We start from the raw sequence: 21,283 nt of genomic DNA on the forward strand, positions 1-21,283 counted from the left end.
AAAAGTACGATCTTTGTCCCCATGTGCAGTTGCAAACCGTAGTCTGGCTTTTTTTATGGCGGTTTTGGAGCAGTGGCTTCTTCCTTGCTGGGCGGCCTTTCAGGTTATGTCGATATTGGACTCGTTTTACTGTGGATATAGATACTTTTGTACCTGTTTCCTCCAGTATCTTCACAAGATCCTTTGCCGTTGTTCTGGGATTGATTTGCACTTTTCGCACCAAAGTACGTTCATCTCTAGGAGACAGAACGCGTCTCCTTCCTGAGCGGTATGACGGCTGCGTGGTCCCATGGTGTTTATACTTGCGTACTATTGTTTGTACAGATGAACGTGGTACCTTCAGGCATTTGGAAATTGCTCCCAAGGATGAACCAGACTTGTGGAGGTCTACAATTTCTTTTCTGAAGTCTTGTTTGATTTCTTTTGATATTCCCATGATATCAAGCAAAGAGGCACCGAGTTTGAAGGTAGGCCTTGAAATACAGGTTCATCTCCAATTGACTCAAATTATATCAATTAGCCTATCAGAAGCTTCTAAAGCCATGACATCCTTTTCTGGAATTTTCTAAGCTGTTTAAAGGCACAGTCAACTTAGTGTTTGTAAACTTCTGACCCACTGGAATTGTGATACAGTGAATTATAAGTGAAATAATCTGTCTGTAAACAATTGTTGGGAAAATGACTTGTGTCATGCACAAAGTAGATGTCCTAACCGACTTGCCAAAACCATAGTTTGTTAACAAGAAATTTGTGGAGTGGTTGAAAGACTGGTTTTAATGACTCTAAACTAAGTGTATGTAAACTTCCAACTTCCAACTGTACACACATTCACATTCCTTCACGCTCTTCATATACACTGCTGGTAACCTCTGTTTATTATTTATGCATAGTCACTTTACCCCTACCTACATGTACATATTACCTCAATTACCTCAACTAACCTGTACCCCCGAACATTGACTTGGTACCGGTACCCCCTGTATATAGTCTTGTTATTGTTATTTTATTGTGTTACTATTTTTCCTTTAGTTTATTTAGCACATTTTTCTTACTTACTTTTTAAAAACTCTGCATTGTTGGTGAAACTTCATTAGGGTAGGGGGCACTATTTTCACCTCCAGATGAAAAGCGTGCCCAAAGTAAACTACATGCTACTCAGGCCCAGAAGCTAGGATATGCATATAATGGTGGATTTGGATAGAAGACAGTCTAAAGTTTCCAGAAATGTTAAAAGAATGTCTGTGAGTATAACAGAACTGATATGGCAGGCAAAAACCTGAGAAAAATCCATCCAGGAAGTGGGATTGTCTTATTTTAGTAATTTTCTATTGAATGCCATTACAGTATCCATTGACTTAGGACTCAAATTGCACTTCCTATGGCTTCCACTAGATGTCAACAGTCTTTAGAAATTGTTTCAGGCTTGTATTCTGAAAAATGAGATAGTAAGACCAGTCTGAATGAGTGGACCCTGCAGTGTCCCAGAGGTTTTTCATGCACGATACCGAGAATACCCCTTTCTTGTTTTCCTTTTATATTGATGAAGCTTTTGTCAGGTTGAAATGTTATTGGTTATTATGACTAAAAACAACCTGAGGATTGATTATAAACATCGTTTGACATGTTTCTACGAACTTTACTGATACTTTTCGGATTTTTCGTCTGTCTGTTGTGACTGCCTTTGAGCCTGTGGATTACTGAACAAAACGTGCGAACAAAACAGAGGTTTTTGGATATAAAGAGGGACTTTATCGAACAAAACATGTCTTATGAGTGCAACCATATGAAGTTCAGCAAAGGTAAGTGATTCATTTTATCACTATTTCTGACTTGTGTAACTCCTCTACTTGGCTGGTAACTGTTTGTAATGATTTGTCTGCTGGGCGCTGTTCTCAGATAATCGCATGGTATGCTTTTGCCGTAAAGCCTTTTTGAAGTCTGACACCAGATAACTGGCTTTTGCCGTAAAGCCTTTTTGAAGTCTGACACCGTGGTTGGATTAACAATAAGTTAATCTTTAAACCGATGTAATAACACTTGTATGTTTTATGAATTTTTATAATGAGTATTTCTGTTTTTGAATATGGCGCTCTGCAATTTCACTGGATGTTGGCCAGGTGGGACGGTAGCGTCCCACACCCCCTAGAGAGGCTAAAGGCTTGTAAGCATTTCACGGTAAGGTCTACCTACACCTGTTGTATTCAGCGCATGTGACAAATAAAATGTTATTGATTTGTTCTAGATCAGGGATGGGCAATTGGCGGCCCCCCTTTTGTAGGTTAGAATAGTAGAATACACAAGGTGCAATTTCACAATTTGTTTGCATCAGCAGTTTTTCTCTTGTTATATCAGTCACTGGCAGTCACGCAATTAGCACGTCAGCTAACATTTTTTAGATTGATAAATTAGTCAAGCGGCCAGCTATCTAAACTTGTAGTAATCACGGTCGAATTACCGAACGTGTCGCCCCCATTGATTTTCTGTCACGTGTATTCCCTCTCCAGCCTCTAGGTCACCAGGCTGCTCGTTACAGCGCACACCTGTCACCATCGTTACGTGCATCTGCGCATAATGACACTCACCTGGACTCCGTCACCTCCTTGATTACCTGCCTTTTATATGTCACTCCCTTTGGGTTCTTCCCCAGGCGTCATTGTTTCTGCATCTGTGTCACGTCGGTGTGCCTTTGGTGTTTCTTGTTGTGTTAGTTTATTTATTAAATGTATTCACTCCCTGAACTTGCTTCCCGACTCTCAGCGTACATCCTTAGAGAATGACGACTCAACAAAGGGAAGCACCAGGGAGGTCTCAGCCGGCTCGTCAGGCTCTCACTCCTCAACCGGTTCGTCAGGTTTCTGCGCCTCAGTGGAGGCGACCGGTCATGTCGGTGTTGGTGTTTCTTGTTGTGTTCGTGTATTTATTAAATATATTCACTTCCTGAACTTGCTTCCCGACTCTCAGTGTATATCCTTAGATTTTCTTAGTCACTTTCACTCAGATATCATATTAAAAACTTCAAATATTTCTCTCCATTCTATGGAAAAATGTGTAGAATTGCAGTAAATTTTGTTGTAAAATTGCAAAATCTTCTCTCCGCCCCATTGCAAAATGTGTAGATTTGCAACACACTTCCTTTAAAACTGCAACATTTTCTCTCCGCCCCATTGCAAAATGTGTAGATTTGCAGGATATTAAGTCAAAAACGTAACATTTTTCTCTCCGCTCTTAAGACGAGACCTCTAAAATGTTTTGCTCGCCTAGTGGGAGAAACAAAATGTTGCTTAGGGCCCCCAAAAAGGCTAGGGCCGGCTCTGACTATGTGTGGGTGTGGATGTGGGTACGTGGCCGCTGATGAGATCAGACTTTTTGTGGCCCCCACCCCGATCAAAGTTGCCCATCCCTGTTCTAGATTATGTATTGAATTGCTTAGATCATAAAAACCATTGACTCAAACATTACAACAAAATCTATGGGCTAAGAAAACCTAGCTAAAAAACGTTAGCTGACATGGGCTAAGAAAACCTAGCTAAAAAACGTTAGCTGACATGGGCTAAGAAAACCTAGCTAAAAAACGTTAGCTGACATGGGCTAAGAAAACCTAGCTAAAAAACGTTAGCTGACATGGGCTAAGAAAACCTAGCTAAAAAACGTTAGCTGACATGGGCTAAGAAAACCTAGCTAAAAAACGTTAGCTGACATGGGCTAAGAAAACCTAGCTAAAAAACGTTAGCTGACATGGGCTAAGAAAACCTAGCTAAAAAACGTTAGCTGACACCCTAATTGATGGCTAATTGGCTAATTGATCTGGACATTTCTGATAAGTTATAGCTCTCTAAGAGTCTACGGTCTGCAATGACAAGATGAGGAAAACTGATGATGCACTACCCAATTTAGAAATTGCACCCTGTGCATTCTACTATTACAATTTTCAAGAGTTCCATTACAGAAAGTGTTTTTTTATTGTTTTTAAATGGGGGGGGGCATTTCCTGTGGTCAACCGTTCAGTCATTGGCATACGGCTGGGAAAACCAGAACATTTTGGTCCGTAAAGTTCCTTGTCTTTCCACTGAAAGATTTGTCTTTCTACTGCCTGTTTTGAACAATTCTAGAAGTTTAACCGATAAAAACATAAGAGTTGGTCTATAACATTTTATTGTTTTCTAGCCTGATAAAAGTGCTCATATTAACTGGTCCTGCATATCCTGCCATAAAGGGCAACAACAGATCCATTTAGTATCAGCATTAATCTATCCTCTCTGTTTATTATCTATGCATAGTCACTTTAACTCTACCTATATGTACATATTACCTCAATTACCTCGACTAACCGGTGCCCCCGCACATTGACTCTGTGCCGGTACCCCCCCTGTATATAGTCTCGCTATTGTTATTTTACTGCTGCTCTTTAATTATTTGTTACTTACATTTTTTTACTTAACACTTATTTTTGTCTTAAAATTGCATTGTTGGTTAAGGGCTTGTAAGTAAGGATTTCAGTGTAAGGTCTACAGCTGTTGTATTCAGCACTTGTACAAATAAAGTTTGATTTGAATGGGAAACACAGCAGGATAAATACAGTACAAAACACACCCAGAGCTCTAAGAGATCTCTCTCTCTCTCTTTAATGACCAGTTTGTCAACATATTAACTATTGGTAATGAGTAGGCTGCGGTGAAACCTGCCCTGGGGAAACTAGTTAAACCTCTCATAGTGAAACATGCCCTGAGGCAAGTAGTTAAACCTCTGATCGCTGAGTAACCAAACACTTTCGTTTCATATTTGTCATCAACAACCTGTGCAGATCACTGTAGGCTAAACTATCATTCTGAATGCATAGACCTTTTAATAAAAATTTATAATTTTGCTAGAGACTATTCTGGCGTAACACTGAACACCTGAAAAGTATACATAAATACAATATTTTTTGTCTTACAAGTTGTATTTATTTTCAAATTAAAATATGCAAATGAGGCACACTCTCTTTAAATATGCGCTAATTTGCATATTACGAGAATCAGTTTTTACAACTGTCACGACTTCCACCGAAGTCGTTTCCTCTCCTTGTTCGGGCGGTGTTCGGCGGTCGGCGTCACCGGTATTCTAGCCACCGTCGATCCACTTTTCATTCATTCATCCATTTGTTTTGTCTTGTTTTCTTACACACCTGGTTTCCCTTTCCCTCATTAATTGTTGTGTATTTAACCCTCTGCTCCCCCCCCCCCCCCCATGTCCTTGTGTGGAATTGTTTGTTTGTAAGTGCTTGTACTGTATGTTACTGGTGCGCGTCGGGTTTTGTACCCATGTAGGTTCTTTTGTATTGCCGTGGGTTTTGAATTAAACTGCTCCGGCTATGACCTATTTCTGCTCTCCTGCGTCTGACTTCACTGCCACCAGTTCCGCAACCCTTACAACAAGACATTGCTTCAAGGCAGACTGTTTGTTGTTTTTTATTGTGATAATGGTCATACTTTAACAGAACAGTTTATCAAAATATTGTCATTTTGCATATATTTACATTTAAGTCATTTAGCAGACGCTCTTATCCAGAGCGACTTACAAATTGGAAAGTTCATACATATTCATCCTGGTCCCCCCGTGGGGAATGAACCCACAACCCTGGCGTTGCAAGCGCCATGCTCTACCAACTGAGCCACACGGGACCACGGACCATTTACAGATAAGATTACACTTAAAAATCGAAACGACACAAGACATCAAAAAAAGCCTCTGTAGTAGTCTGACTGTAAGACCTAAGAACCTGTGTGTGGAATAATGTGAATGTACATCCTTTGAAGACTGAGCTTTTTATGTCTCTATTTTGGTTTGGTCAGGGTGTGATTTGGGTGGGCATTCTATGTTCTTTTTTCTATGATTTGTATTTCTGTGTGTTTGGCCGGGTGTGGTTCTCAATCAGAGGAAGCTGTCTATCGTTGTCTCTGATTGAGAACCATACTTAGGTTGCCTTTTCCCACCTGTATTGGTGGGTAGTTGTCTGTGTGTAGTGGCCTGCGAGCGCTACGTAGCTTTACGTTCGTTTGTTATTTTCTTGTTTTTTGGCGACATTTAATAAACTAAAATGTACGCTCACAACGCTGCGCCTTGGTCCATTCCTTTCGACGAGCGTGACAGAACTACCCACCACCAAAGGACCAAGCAGCGTGGAAGAGAGCACTGGACATGGGAGGACATCCTGGACGGCAAGGGATCCTACACATGGGAGGAGATCCTGGCTGGATGGATGTACACACCATGTATACATGATACACCTGGGAGATGTAGTACAGAGAGCATGAAGCACATTGGCAAGACGTCTTGCAGAAGAATGTAGAGTGCCGACATTCTACAGTTCTACATCGTTTATACGTCGGCCAGGCAACAACATCCTAATCTGATGTGTCGTCTTGCCGATGTACACACGCTCTCCAAACGACATATTCCCTACGCAGTTTGATACGTCGACCAAAGGTGAGCGTGGTGACTGGGGACTAGAGTCCATCCATAACCATTTCTCACCCGTGGGGGTATGTATAAAGCCTATAGGCTTAAATCAATTAATACAAATGCATTTTCTGATTACAGTGCTTGCCCCAGGGAATTCTGTTCACCACGTGGCTCAAATGTTAATTATTTTGGTAAATGTATTCACTGCTCTTAGCCTAAAATAAAGCCTTAAATCCATCTTTATCGAACTAACTAACACACCCTCTGCATCAGCTATATTTTGGTGAAATGTGATGTTTTTGTTTCTCTCTTCTCTGTGCTGCAGATCTTTTAACAACTTGATGTTATCGCAATAGCCGAATAAACGTGACATTAACTTGAATCTTATTTCTTCATTTTAACCACAAACAAAAGCACTAGTAGTCTAGAATAATCCCGTGTAGTTTAATTGCTAGAGCATGGCGTTTAGAATGCATGGGTTGCGAGGTCAATTCACACAGGGCTCAAGTATGAAAAATATATATATATGAAAATGTATGCACTCACTACTGTAAGTTGTGTCTGCTAAATGACTAACATGGAAACCACGTAGTTTTAAAAATTATTTTCAGTATTTAGCAGCTTTGACATGCATCGTCCAAACAGCGGCTGAAGGGTCAATGTGATCCAATGCCGACCTTAGGAGACATCTTGCCAAGGTGCGGTGGTGTAAAGTACTTAAGTAAAAATACTTGAAAGTATCTTTTTTGGGTATCTGTACTTTACTATTTATATTTTTGACTACTTTTACTTTTACTTCACTACATTCCTAAAGAAAATAATGTACTTTTTACTCCGTACATTTTCTATGACACCCAAAAGTACTCGTTTCATTTTGAGTGTTTAGCAGGACAGGAACATTGTCTAATTCACACTTATCAAGACAACATCCCTGGTCATCCCTACTACCTCTGATCAGATGGACTCACTAAACAGAGAACATCCCTGGTCATCCCTACTGTCTTTGATCTGGTGGATTCACTAAACAGAGAACATCCCTGGTCATTCCTACTACCTCTGATCTGGTGGACTCACTAAACAGAGAACATCCCTGGTCATTCCTACTACCTCTGATCTGGTGGACTCACTAAACAGAGAACATCCCTGGTCATCCCTACTGCCTCTGATCAGATGGACTCACTAAACAGAGAACATCCCTGGTCATTCCTACTACCTGATCAGATGGACTCACTAAACAGAGAACATCCCTGGTCATTCCTACTACCTCTGATCAGATGGACTCCCTAAACACACATGCTTCATTTGTAAATGATGTCTGAGTGTTGGAGCATGCCCCTGGCTATCTGTAAATGATGTCTGAGTGTTGGAGCATGCCCCTGGCTATCTGTAAATGATGTCTGAGTGTTGGAGCATGCCCCTGGCTATCTGTAAATGATGTCTGAGTGTTGGAGCATGCCCCTGGCTATCTGTAAATGATGTCTGAGTGTTGGAGCATGTCTCTGGCTATCTGTAAATGATGTCTGAGTGTTGGAGCATGCCCCTGGCTATCTGTAAATGATGTCTGAGTGTTGGAGCATGCCCCTGGCTATCTGTAAATGATGTCTGAGTGTTGGAGCATGCCCCTGGCTATCTGTAAATGATGTCTGAGTGTTGGAGCATGCCCCTGGCTATCTGTAAATGATGTCTGAGTGTTGGAGCATGCCCCTGGCTATCTGTAAATGATGTCTGAGTGTTGGAGCATGCCCCTGGCTATCTGTAAAAAAATTGCACCATCTGATTTGCTTAATATAAGAAATTAGAAATGATTTGTACTTTTACTTCTGACACTAAAGAATATTAAAGAAAATTACATTTACTTTTGATACTTTAAGTATGAGAATTGGGTACTTTTTCCACCACTGCCAATATGCAAACGCTCTCCATACTACATCGGCGAGATTACAGTACCAGTCAAAAGTTCGGGCACCTACTCATTCAAGGGTTTTTCTTTATTTTTTACAATTTTCTACATTGTAGAATAATAGTGAAGACATCAAAACTATGAAATAACACATATGGAATCATGTAGTAACCAAAAAAGTGTTAAACAAATCAAAATATATTTTACATTTGAGATTCTTCAAAGTAGCCACCCTTTGCCTTGATGACACTCTTGGCATTCTCTCAACCAGCCAAACTTATGTCTGGGTACTGTCTGGGTACTGTGTGTGCTGTCTGTATGTACTGTATGTGTGCTGTCTGTATGTGCTGTCTGGGTACTGTATGTGCTGTCTGGGTACTGTATGTGCTGTCTGGGTACTGTCTGGGTACTGTATGTGTGCTGTCTGGGTACTGTATGTGTGCTGTTTGGGTACTGTATGTGTGCTGTCTGGGTACTGTATGTGTGCTGTCTGGGTACTGTATGTGTAATGTCTGGGTACTGTATGTGTGCTGTCTGGGTACTGTATGTGTGCTGTCTGGGTACTGTATGTGTGCTGTCTGGGTACTGTATGTGTACTGTCTGGGTACTGTATGTGTGCTGTCTGGGTACTGTATGTGTGCTGTCTGGGTACTGTATGTGTACTGTCTGGGTACTGTATGTGTACTGTCTGGGTACTGTATGTGTGCTGTCTGGGTACTGTATGTGTACTGTCTGGGTACTGTATGTGTACTGTCTGGGTACTGTATGTGTGCTGTCTGGGTACTGTATGTGTGCTGTCTGGGTACTGTATGTGTGCTGTCTGGGTACTGTATGTGTACTGTCTGGGTACTGTATGTGTACTGTCTGGGTACTGTATGTGTGCTGTCTGGGTACTGTAATGATGTTGACTTAGTCAGCGTTCTCTTTTCTTCTCATTCCGTGCTTTCAATAACAAGGCACACGCTAGGATGAAATCATATATCATCCAGCTCTAGTGGACTAATAATTACATTTTAATTAAATAACTCCAACGTTTGACTTTCGGTCCAGCTGCTAGAATTACTTACGTATCCTGTACGTGTTGTCACATGATGTCTCACCTTTCAGCATGTTGGCATTTATTGTCATGAATGTTGTTCTGGAGGCAGCTCTGCAGAGTGGTCACTAGCTAGCACAGCCACAAAGTCATAAAAGCTGATTTTAAACCTAACTTTAACACTAACATTTACCACAATGTTAACCCTAATTACTAACCCTAACCTTAAATTAAGACCAAAAAGCAACAACATTTTCTCATTATTTTTTAGGATCGGCCTATAGCCAACAGTAAACTATCAGAAGTACTGTAGGCTATCTGCTTACCTTTTACAACAGTCCTCGTAATGAACGCTGAGTCTGAACAGGGTTTTTAATTAGAACAATTATCAAGTTACATTGAATATACTGTATAAAAAAAAAGAAGTAATGTGACTGAGTTCACAGTCCTTAACATGACTCGGCCCCCCATCCATCCAGATACAAAGCTATGTTTAATTTAACATATTTATTTTACCCATTATTTAACTAGGCAAGTCAGTTAAGAACAAATTCATATTTACAATGACAGCCTACCGGGGAACAGTGGGTTAACTGCCTTGTTCAGAGGCTCAGGGATTTGATCTAGTAACCTTTCAGTTAGAGGCCCAACTGCTCTAACCACTAGGCTACCCTGTAGGTCATTGGTAGTACATAAATAAACAACGGTGTGTCTTTCGTTAAGTTAAAGTGAATGTGTTATGTCTCATAACATGAATCATATCTCAGTGCTTAAAATAATATATTACATTTCCTGTCCACAGTTGATAAACATAAGTATCTCACTATAACATAACATACCACTATGTTGCATACCATGCCACAACATGCCTGTACTGAACGGTAAACAAGATGATTTAACAGCAACAACAAAAACCAAAAAAAGTGCAACTTCATGAAATATATAAAAAATAATAACATTTAGAGGTGTTGTCTGTTTACATTAAGACAATATTTATATATATTTTTCTCTCTTATAAGAAACAATAACTACATCTAGGGTCAGAAGTCACATGGCCAGCACTCTGACATCATCTGACACAAAAACAACAAATACAAACCAATAAAACCCAGGCGATAAGCGCTCCCTCTCCCTCTCTCTCTCCACACACAAACATGTCCTCCATAGTGCTGGTAATCAGTCACATCTGAGCGGATACTGTGTCCATGTGTTTTTCAGACATCACTATGTCAACATGAGAAGGCTCCAAACACTGTGGCGATGTTGTCATACCTCCGATGAGCTGTAAGGACCACAAGCACATTCTTTCATTCTGAACAACATAGGAGGGAAATAGACATTTAGCGATAGCAAATGCTGAATTTGACAAAAGGTTATATAGGGTAAGACTTCCTATATATATATCCTCTTCAGAATGCATTATAAGCACATTTATAAGGCCTCATAAGGTATACATAGTGTATTAAAATGCTCTATATAGGCACTGATAGATATATAATTCCTTAGTATAACAGTTTAACACTCTAAATACATTAAAACTTCTATTTACGTACATTGCAGGTTATTTTTTGTTACCACATATGACTATATGTCTACAGTATCAGATTACCTGAGTTTAGGGCTCCAAAGCTACAGGTAATTTACCAAAGTTACCGGAATCTTCTGTCATTTTGATAATTAACAGAAAATATGTCAATCTATCGTAACTTTGGTCATTTAAATCACTTTTAGAAAATGTATTAACATATAGTATTCATTTTTTATATTGTCAATGAGTTTCTAGTAGATAGACCATATGGTTCAAGAGAAAATAGCCTATTTAATGATTTTTTTAATATATACATATAATCAACAATGGCATTATTTTCAATTAACTCTGAAACTCTTCCAACTATTCACTTTTTTCACAACCAGTTTGATGCCAAAGCATTGACAACAAATACATATTGACAGTTAAATAAATGTGTAAAAAATATATAAAATATTAAAACGCCAAATGGTATTATATTTAGGTTAATGTTTTACAGCTTTGTCATTCTATTTTTTATTTTAAAATCATCTTATTAAATGATTTTATATATTGTACATGTGATAAGGCCACACAGAGGGCCAGAGACAATTACAGACACATGTGTTAATCTGAAGAACTCAAAAGAATGTCTTGTGATAGATTACATAAAATCCTTGGAACGATACCATAATTATGGTAGTTTCCTGGTAAACTTTGAACATTTCCTGTAATATTCCCCCTCCCTTTGAAACCTTACCTGAGCTCTTCCTTCAACCTGTTGAGTTTATCAAAGAGCCTTTGATTCTTGACATCCAAGGGAACGCTGGGAACAAACCAGGCTGTGATGAACTTACATATGACCACCACATGCTGTAAACAGAGATGATGAGGACGGGGACGGAAGAAAACATTCATATTCAGTTAATAATACGCAATTGGAAATTGGAATCCATTTAGTTAGTCTGCCTTTTAATTAGTTAGTCTGCCTTTTAATTAGTTACATAGACCTTGATGAAAAGGTAAATGAGAAAGCCAAAACAAAATCATACAAAGCAAGACTACACGGTGGCCATTTTACAAATGTCTACATATCAACTATCAAATAAATGGCAAAGTTACTTCGCTCAATTTTTTACTGTGAGTCAAGACAAGAAATGGTCTACAAATTAGTTGAGCTAAATATTTCCATCTTACCTCAAATAGGATGACAAAAGCAAAGCGCACGGCTAAAATGAGCCAGAACTGAGGAGTCAAGCTGTAGTCTTCATTACTTCTATAATCTTTATAACTGGCGACAGAGAGAGAAAACACAGACATTCAAATACCAAATCCATGACGAAGCCGGAGAATCCTTGGAGGGATCAATGGAATGAACCAAGGACAAGTACTAAATATATGCAAACGAATAAAAAAAAAATATTTAAAAAAAATTATCATTCATTTCCTAGTATAAAGGCACAACTTATGCATGTTTCTTGTCTTTCCTTGTTTCAATCAATTCTATAAATAATACTGATGCATCCTCTGGACGATCCCTGTTTTAAAAATGGACAACATGGACATAATTCCGGGCTGATTAAGGGCTGGTGAGGGGTATGAACCTGCAGTAGGAGACGTTCTGTCCGCTAGGCGTCACCATCTGGTCCGGTGAGAACTCATTATAGATTCTCTGGTCGTTCATGTACACTGTGGACAGGCTGTTGTTGATGTAGCCGGCCATGCAACTATAGGACAAAGAGAACATACAGGAAGAAATATTGTCACTATTAGCAAACATGTAGCCTGAAGGGCACACACAACTGGCAACATTTACCATATTTTTTATTTAACTAGGCAAGTCAGTTAAGAACAAATACTTATTTAAAATTACGGCCTACTAAAAGGCAAATGGCCTCCTGCGAGGACGTGGGATGGGATTAAAAATAAAAAATAAAAATATAGGACAAAACACACATCACGACAAGAGAGACACCACAAAACTACATAAAGAGATTGCTAAGACAACAACATAGCAAGGCAGCAACGCATGACAACACAGCATGGTAGCAACACCACATGACAACAACATGGTAGCAACACCACATAACAACAACATGGTAGAAACACCACATGGTAGCAACACCACATAACAACAACATGGTAGAAACACCACATGGTAGAAACACCACATAACAACAACATGGTAGAAACACCACATGGTAGCAACACCACATAACAACAACATGGTAGCAACACCACATGGTAGAAACACCACATAACAACAACATGGTAGAAACACCACATAACAACAACATGGTAGAAACACAACATGGTAGAAACACCACATAACAACAACATGGTAGAAACACCACATGGTAGAAACACCACATAACAACAACATGGTAGCAACACCACATAACAACAACATGGTAGCAACACCACATAACAACAACATGGTAGCAACACCACATGACAACAACATGGTAGCAACACCACATGACAACAACATGGTAGCAACACCACATGACAACAACATGGTAGCAACACCACATAACAACAACATGGTAGCAACACCACATGACAACAACATGACAACAACACAACAACATAACACAACATGGTAGCAACACCACATAACAACAACATGGTAGCAACACCACATAACAACAACATGGTAGGAACACCACATAACAACAACATGGTAGCAACACCACATAACAACAACATGGTAGCAACACCACATAACAACAACATGGTAGCATCACCACATGGTAGAAACACCACATAACAACATGGTAGAAACACCACATGGTAGAAACACCACATAACAACAACATGGTAGAAACACAACATGGTAGCAACACCACATAACAACAACATGGTAGCAACACCACATAACAACAACATGGTAGCAACACCACATAACAACAACATGGTAGAAACACCACATACCAACAACATGGTAGAAACACCACATAACAACAACATGGTAGAAACACCACATAACAACAACATGGTAGCAACACCACATAACAACAACATGGTAGCAACACCACATAACAACAACATGGTAGCAACACCACATAACAACAACATGGTAGAAACACCACATAACAACAACATGGTAGAAACACCACATAACAACAACATGGTAGAAACACAACATGGTAGCAACACCACATAACAACAACATGGTAGAAACACAACATGGTAGCAACACCACATAACAACAACATGGTAGAAACACAACATGGTAGCAACACCACATAACAACAACATGGTAGCAACACCACATAACAACAACATGGTAGCAACACAACATGGTAGCAACACCACATAACAACATGGTAGAAACACCACATGGTAGAAACACCACATAACAACAACATGGTAGCAACACAACATGGTAGAAACACCACATAACAACAACATGGTAGAAACACCACATGGTAGAAACACCACATAACAACAACATGGTAGAAACACAACATGGTAGAAACACCACATAACAACAACATGGTAGAAACACCACATAACAACAACATGGTAGAAACACAACATGGTAGCAACACCACATAACAACAACATGGTAGAAACACAACATGGTAGAAACACCACATAACAAGAACATGGTAGAAACACCACATAACAACAACATGGTAGAAACACCACATAACAACAACATGGTAGAAACACCACATGGTAGCAACACCACATAACAACAACATGGTAGCAACACAACATGGTAGCAACACCACATAACAACGACATGGTAGCAACACAACATTGTAGCAACACCACATAACAACAACATGGTAGCAACACCACATAACAACAACATAGTAGAAACACAACATGGTAGTAACACCACATAACAACAACATGGTAGAAACACCACATAACAACAACATGGTAGAAACACCACATAACAACAACATGGAAGCAACACCACATAACAACAACATGGAAGCAACACAACATGGGAGCAGCAAAACATGGTACAAACATTATTGGGCACAGACAACAGCACAATGGGGCAAGAAGGTAGAGTCAACAATACATCACGCAAAGCAGCCACAACTGTCAGTAAGAGTGTCCATGATTGAGTCTTTGAATGAAGAGATTGAGATAAAACTGTCCATTTTGAGTGTTTGAATGAATGCTTGTGTTCCAAATGGGGCCCTACAGGCCCTGGTCAAAAGTAGTGCACTATATACAGTGGGGAGAACAAGTATTTGATACACTGCCGATTTTGCCGATTTTCCTACTTACAAAGCATGTAGAGGTCTGTAATTTTTATCATAGGTACACTTCAACTGTGAGAGACGGAATCTAAAACAAAAATCCAGAAAATCACATTGTGTGATTTTTAAATAATTAATTTGCATTTTATTGCATGACATAAGTATTTGATACATCAGAAAAGCAGAACTTAATATTTGGTACAGAAACCTTTGTTTGCAATTACAGAGCTCATACGTTTCCTGTAGTTCTTGACCATGTTTGCACACACTGCAGCAGGGATTTTGGCCCACTCCTCCATACAGACCTTCCCCAGATCCTTCAGGTTTCGGGGCTGTCGCTGGGCAATACGGACTTTCAGCTCCCTCCAAAGATTTTCTATTGGGTTCAGGTCTGGAGACTGGCTAGACCACTCCAGGACCTTGAGATGCTTCTTACGGAGCCACTCCTTAGTTGCCCTGGCTGTGTGTTTCGTTTCGTTGTCATGCTGGAAGACCCAGCCACGACCCATCTTCAATGCTCTTACTGAGGGAAGGAGGTTGTTGGCCAAGATCTTGCGATACATGGCCCCATCCATCCTCCCCTCAATACGGTGCATTCGTCCTGACCCCTTTGCAGAAAAGCATCCCCAAAGAATGATGTTTCCACCTCCATGCTTCACGGTTGGGATGGGTTCTTGGGGTTGTACTCATCATCCTTCTTCCTCCAAACACGGCGAGTGGAATTTAGACCAAAAAGCTCTATTTTTGTCTCATCAGACCACACGACCTTCTCCTATTCCTCCTCTGGATCATCCAGATGGTCATTGGCAAACTTCAGACGGGCCTGGACATGCGCTGGCTTGAGCAGGGGGACCTTGCATGCGCTGCAGGATTTTAATCCATGATGGCGTAGTGTGTTACTAATGGTTTTCTTTGAGACTGTGGTCCCAGCTCTCTTCAGGTCATTGACCAGGTCCTGCTGTGTAGTTCTGGGCTGATCCCTCACCTTCCTCATGATCATTGATGCCCCACGAGGTGAGATCTTGCATGGAGCTCCAGACCGAGGGTGATTGACCGTCATCTTGAACTTCTTCCATTTTCTAATAATTGCGCCAACAGTTGTTGCCTTCTCACCAAGCTGCTTGCCTATTGTCCTGTAGCCCATCCCAGCCTTGTGCAGGTCTACAATTTTATCCCTGATGTCCTTACACAGCTCTCTGGTCTTGGCCATTGTGGAGAGGTTGGAGTCTGTTTGATTGAGTGTGTGGACAGGTGTCTTTTATACAGGTAACGAGTTCAAACAGGTGCAGTTAATACAGGTAATGAGTGGAGAACAGGAGGGCTTCTTAAAGAAAAACTAACAGGTCTGTGAGAGCCGGAATTCTTACTGGTTGGTAGGTGATCAAATACTTATGTCATGTAATAAAATGCAAATTAATTACTTAAAAATCATACAATGTGATTTTCTGGATTTTTGTTTTAGATTCCGTCTCTCACAGTTGAAGTGTACCTATGATAAAAATTACAGACCTCTACATGCTTTGTAAGTAGGAAAATCGGCAAAATCGGCAGTGTATCAAATACTTGTTCTCCCCACTGTATATATATTGAATAGGGTGCCAATTGGGACGTACATAGCCAGTGACACATAAACCCGTCCCCATTCATAACAGGAACCACCAACGGCTCAGTAGGTTAGAACATGTAGCGTTATACATTAATTTATTTTACAATTTTAATTTAAATAAGGCAAGTCAGTTAAGAACAAATTCTTATTTACAACGACGGCCTACACCAGGCCAAACCCGGGCGACGCTGGGCCAATTGTGGGCCGCCTTATGGGACTCCCAATCGCGTCCGGTTGTGATTCTGCCTGGATTTGAACCAGGGTGTCTGTAGTGACACCTCTAGGACCAAGATGCAGTGCCTTAGACTGCTGCGCCACTCGGGAATGGTTACCCACGTATGTGGTAATAATGGACATTATCTACACACCAGGGTTAGGATCAATTCCATTTAAATTCAGTCAATTGGAATTTCAGATGACTTCCTGAATTGAAATGGAATTGAGCCCTAACCCTGCTGATACCTGCTGCAACCATCGAGTCGGAATGAACAGACGTACTCCATATCCGTGACTGTTCCATTGGCACATGGGCCATAATTGTAGCGGTATACAAGGCGGGGGATGAAATCTGAAGATATCCCAATAACCAGGCCGTTGGCTATGACTGCCAACACACCGATGGCCTCCAACACATCTGTCCATACACCTGAGGTAAGAAACAGAAGACAACACATACATTACAAAGTGAAATTATATAGTATACCTATACATTATATAGCTATAACCTATAGTTCCATATTACAGAAAAATATGCAATTTCTAAGCTAACAAGGAAATTGATAACATGCTCATAAACATTTTTTTAAACCAGATTGTCAGATGTACACTGTGAAGCTTCGTTCATATTTAACCAGATTATCAGATATACTCTACACTGTAAAGACTTCGTTTATATTTAACCAGATTATCAGATGTACTCTACACTGTGAAGACTTTGTTCATATTTAACCAGATTATCAGATGTACTCTACACTGTGAAGACCTCGTTCATATTTAACCAGATTATCAGATGTACTCTACACTGTGAAGACCTCGTTTATATTTAACCAGATTATCAGATGTACTCTACACTGTGAAGACTTTGTTCATATTTAACCAGATTATCAGATGTACTCTACACTGTGAAGACTTAGTTTATATTTAACCAGATTATCAGATGTACTCTACACTGTGAAGACCTCGTTCATATTTAACCAGATTATCAGATGTACTCTACACTGTGAAGACCTCGTTCATATTTAACCAGATTATCAGATGTACTCTACACTGTGAAGACATCGTTCATATTTAACCAGATTATCAGATGTACACTGTGAAGACTTTGTTCATATGTAACCAGATGATCAGATGTACTCTACACTGTGAAGACCTCGTTCATATTTAACCAGATTGTCAGATGTCCTCTACACTGTGATGACCTCGTTTATATTTAACCAGATTGTCAGATGTACTCTACACTGTGATGTCCTCGTTCATATTTAACCAGATTATCAGATGTACTCTACACTGTGAAGACCTCGTTCATATTTAACCAGATTATCAGATGTACTCTACACTGTGAAGACCTCGTTCATATTTAACCAGATTATCAGATGTACTCTACACTGTGAAGACCTCGTTTATATTTAACCAGATTATCAGATGTACACTGACGAAGACCTCTTTCATAAACGTCCTGTTTCTCACCGATGTCGTTGGTCTTCTTGGGTACCATCCTGCGCTCCAAACTGACCATCTTGATGGCGTCGAGACGTATCTCTATGATGTTGTTGATTAAGGCCAGCAGGGGAGCCAAGGGGAACGCCGCCACAAAGATGGTGGTGAAACTGAACTGGAGAACTGGGCAGGGAACAAAACAATAACATTTAGTCTCAAACTAACTATGAAGGTGACTTGTACAATGACTTGTACCTTCAAAGCATATGGCCTCTGGTCCAATATTCACACTAACGCACCACTTACAATGACTTGTACCTTCAAAGCATATGGCCTCTGGTCCAATATTCACACTAACACACCACTTACAATGACTTGTACCTTCAAAGCATACGGCCTCTGGTCCAATATTCACACTAACGCACCACTTACAATGACTTGTACCCTCAAAGCATATGGCCTCTGGTCCAATATTCACACTAACGCACCACTTACAATGACTTGTACCTTCAAAGCATATGGCCTCTGGTCCAATATTCACACTAACACACCACTTACAATGACTTGTACCCACAAAGCATACGGCCTCTGGTCCAATATTCACACTAACGCACCACTTACAATGACTTGTACCCACAAAGCATATGGCCTCTGGTCCAATATTCACACTAACGCACCACTTACAATGAAGCCATGTATTGGGCATGTGTAGCAGAAGGCATCACTACTGACTTCCTGAGACCAAGGACGAGCACAGTTTCCTGTGAAATAGCTTGGCTTTTCTGCGTCAGTGGTATTGATGGTGCTACTTGAGTGTGTTGTGTTGACCGGTTTGCATTCTGAGCGGTCCTGTTAAGGTCATTTGGTAGAGAGCATGGCGACGCCAAGTTGGTGGGTTCGATTCCAGGGACCACCCATACGAACAATGTATGACTGTAAGACTCTTTGGATAAAAAGGGTCTGCTAAATGGTATATTATATACGTTATACTAGTGTGGATATTAGAACATAACCTCTCAATAGGCTGACCCCTGACCCCTTGCCCTAGTCATCTGTGACGTACCCATCTCCAGGAACTCATTGAAGAGACTGAAAGAGTTCACGTCGTTGAGACGGTAGTTTCTTAGCCAATCACTGAGCTTGCAGATCTCACACAGCTCTTCCCACCGATTGGTCTGTTGGTCTGCCTTCTTGTAACAGTGGCGACACTTCCTCTGTAGCTTCTTAGTCCTCCGCCTCTTTAGCCACCTGTTGAACCAGCTGTACACACAGACAGGAAACAGCTCTGAATGATGGACCTGGGCACTCAAATGGACAGACCATTCAATATAGGGTCATGGTCTGGTTTAGTGGGAGCTCTGCCAACCCCTGACCACACATTTCTCTCGCAGGAAGTCCTAGCACTAACTTTAAGTATCACCTGTTTCATTCATGTCTAACCCAAATCTGTCCATAACAATAAGATATGTAAAATCAACTTTCCCTCATCAACATACACCGCAGCAATGTACTTGTGTTGATGTGGACTTACGGGCCTCCGAACTCAAAGACGTTGCTGATGGTTTGTTTCAGAACCATAATGATGGCCATCTGGATGAACAGGTCTGTGAGGCAGCCACTGGGGTGGCACTGCACGGGGGACGACACGGGGACGACATACAGCATTTAGCTAGCGTCAGGTACATTTCCACTCCCATTTCAACAGTATTTGTGAAGGATAATGAAATTGTTAAAAATGTTCCTGGATCCCTTCAGGATCCCTCACCTCCTCCAGCCTCCACTTCCCTGCTATCCGCACGTAGCCACCGGGGTGTCCATTTATCCTGAGAAGAGCAGCCAACATGTCACTACTGTAATTCAACCAACATGTCACTACTGTAATTCAACCAACATGTCACTACTGTAATTCAACCAACATGTCACTACTGTAATTCAACCAACATGTCACTACTGTAATTCAACCAACATGTCACTACTGTAATTCATCCAACATGTCACTACTGTAATTCAACCAACATGTCACTACTGTAATTCAACCAACATGTCACTACTGTAATTCAACCAACATGTCACTACTGTAATTCATCCAACATGTCACTACTGTAATTCAACCAACATGTCACTACTGTAATTCAACCAACATGTCACTACTGTAATTCATCCAACATGTCACTACTGTAATTCATCCAACATGTCACTACTGTAATTCATCCAACATGTCACTACTCTTAACTCCATCCAACATGTCACTACTCTTAATTCCATTGACAAAGTGTTATATGCACACCTATGGTTTATTCAGCTGCTCGGGGAGTGAAATCTGATCAAACAAAAAGGAAGAAACTCCAGCACAGGATGCTCCACAAACAATGTAACGGAACTCAAACCTCTCAGGCTGTTTCTCTTTCTCTTCGTTCACAAACACTCTTCATCATACCAGATGATTAGACTGTGGAGATCTCACCTGCCCAGGAAGAAGGCAACGTAGAAGAGAGAGGAGAAGAGGGTGAAGAACTGGAAGGTGAACATCTTGACGGTGAAGCTTCTCTCAGAGGCAGCAAACGACTGATTCTCCTCTGAAAGACAAACCCAAATGTGAACACTTTGTAAATCGCAACCACACCACAAGGATGACAGTCTACAGAGTAACTATCAAAATGTAGTCCCTCCAGGATTCTTGCGATTCTGTGATCGCAAAAATGTTTTGCAAAACCAACAATTCCCCGCATATTATGCGAGGCTTGCAAATTTGACAAATCACGGTACTATTTCTGCATAATGTGGTTCAATCAAGCCACACGTCAACAAACCTTTTCCCTCTGTCAGCGCATTTTCGCAACAAATTGGACAAAATCCTTGCATATTGCCATGCAAAATATCCGAATTGACGCAGCAAATCAAGCATTTTTTT

General features: G+C 40.5%; 1 protein-coding gene across 1 annotated transcript in view; it reads right to left on the reverse strand.

Moving 5' to 3' along the window:
* Positions 1-9,869: 9,869 nt before the first annotated feature.
* Positions 9,870-21,283, reverse strand: part of LOC139578063 (anoctamin-9) — a 40,107-nt gene continuing 28,693 nt past the window's right edge. The window contains exons 15-24 of the mRNA XM_071405243.1: positions 20,837-20,948; positions 20,138-20,195; positions 19,904-20,001; positions 19,436-19,632; positions 18,403-18,555; positions 17,215-17,362; positions 12,489-12,611; positions 12,082-12,175; positions 11,645-11,757; positions 9,870-10,659 (exon numbers count right to left, since the gene is read on the reverse strand). Of these exons, the coding sequence (XP_071261344.1) occupies positions 10,644-10,659; positions 11,645-11,757; positions 12,082-12,175; positions 12,489-12,611; positions 17,215-17,362; positions 18,403-18,555; positions 19,436-19,632; positions 19,904-20,001; positions 20,138-20,195; positions 20,837-20,948 (1,112 nt within the window). The 3' untranslated portion in view covers positions 9,870-10,643. The remainder of the gene's footprint in view (positions 10,660-11,644; positions 11,758-12,081; positions 12,176-12,488; positions 12,612-17,214; positions 17,363-18,402; positions 18,556-19,435; positions 19,633-19,903; positions 20,002-20,137; positions 20,196-20,836; positions 20,949-21,283) is intronic.

This window comes from Salvelinus alpinus, chromosome 6 (genome assembly GCF_045679555.1).
Source record: "Salvelinus alpinus chromosome 6, SLU_Salpinus.1, whole genome shotgun sequence".
In the NCBI taxonomy this organism is placed as follows: domain Eukaryota; kingdom Metazoa; phylum Chordata; class Actinopteri; order Salmoniformes; family Salmonidae; genus Salvelinus; species Salvelinus alpinus.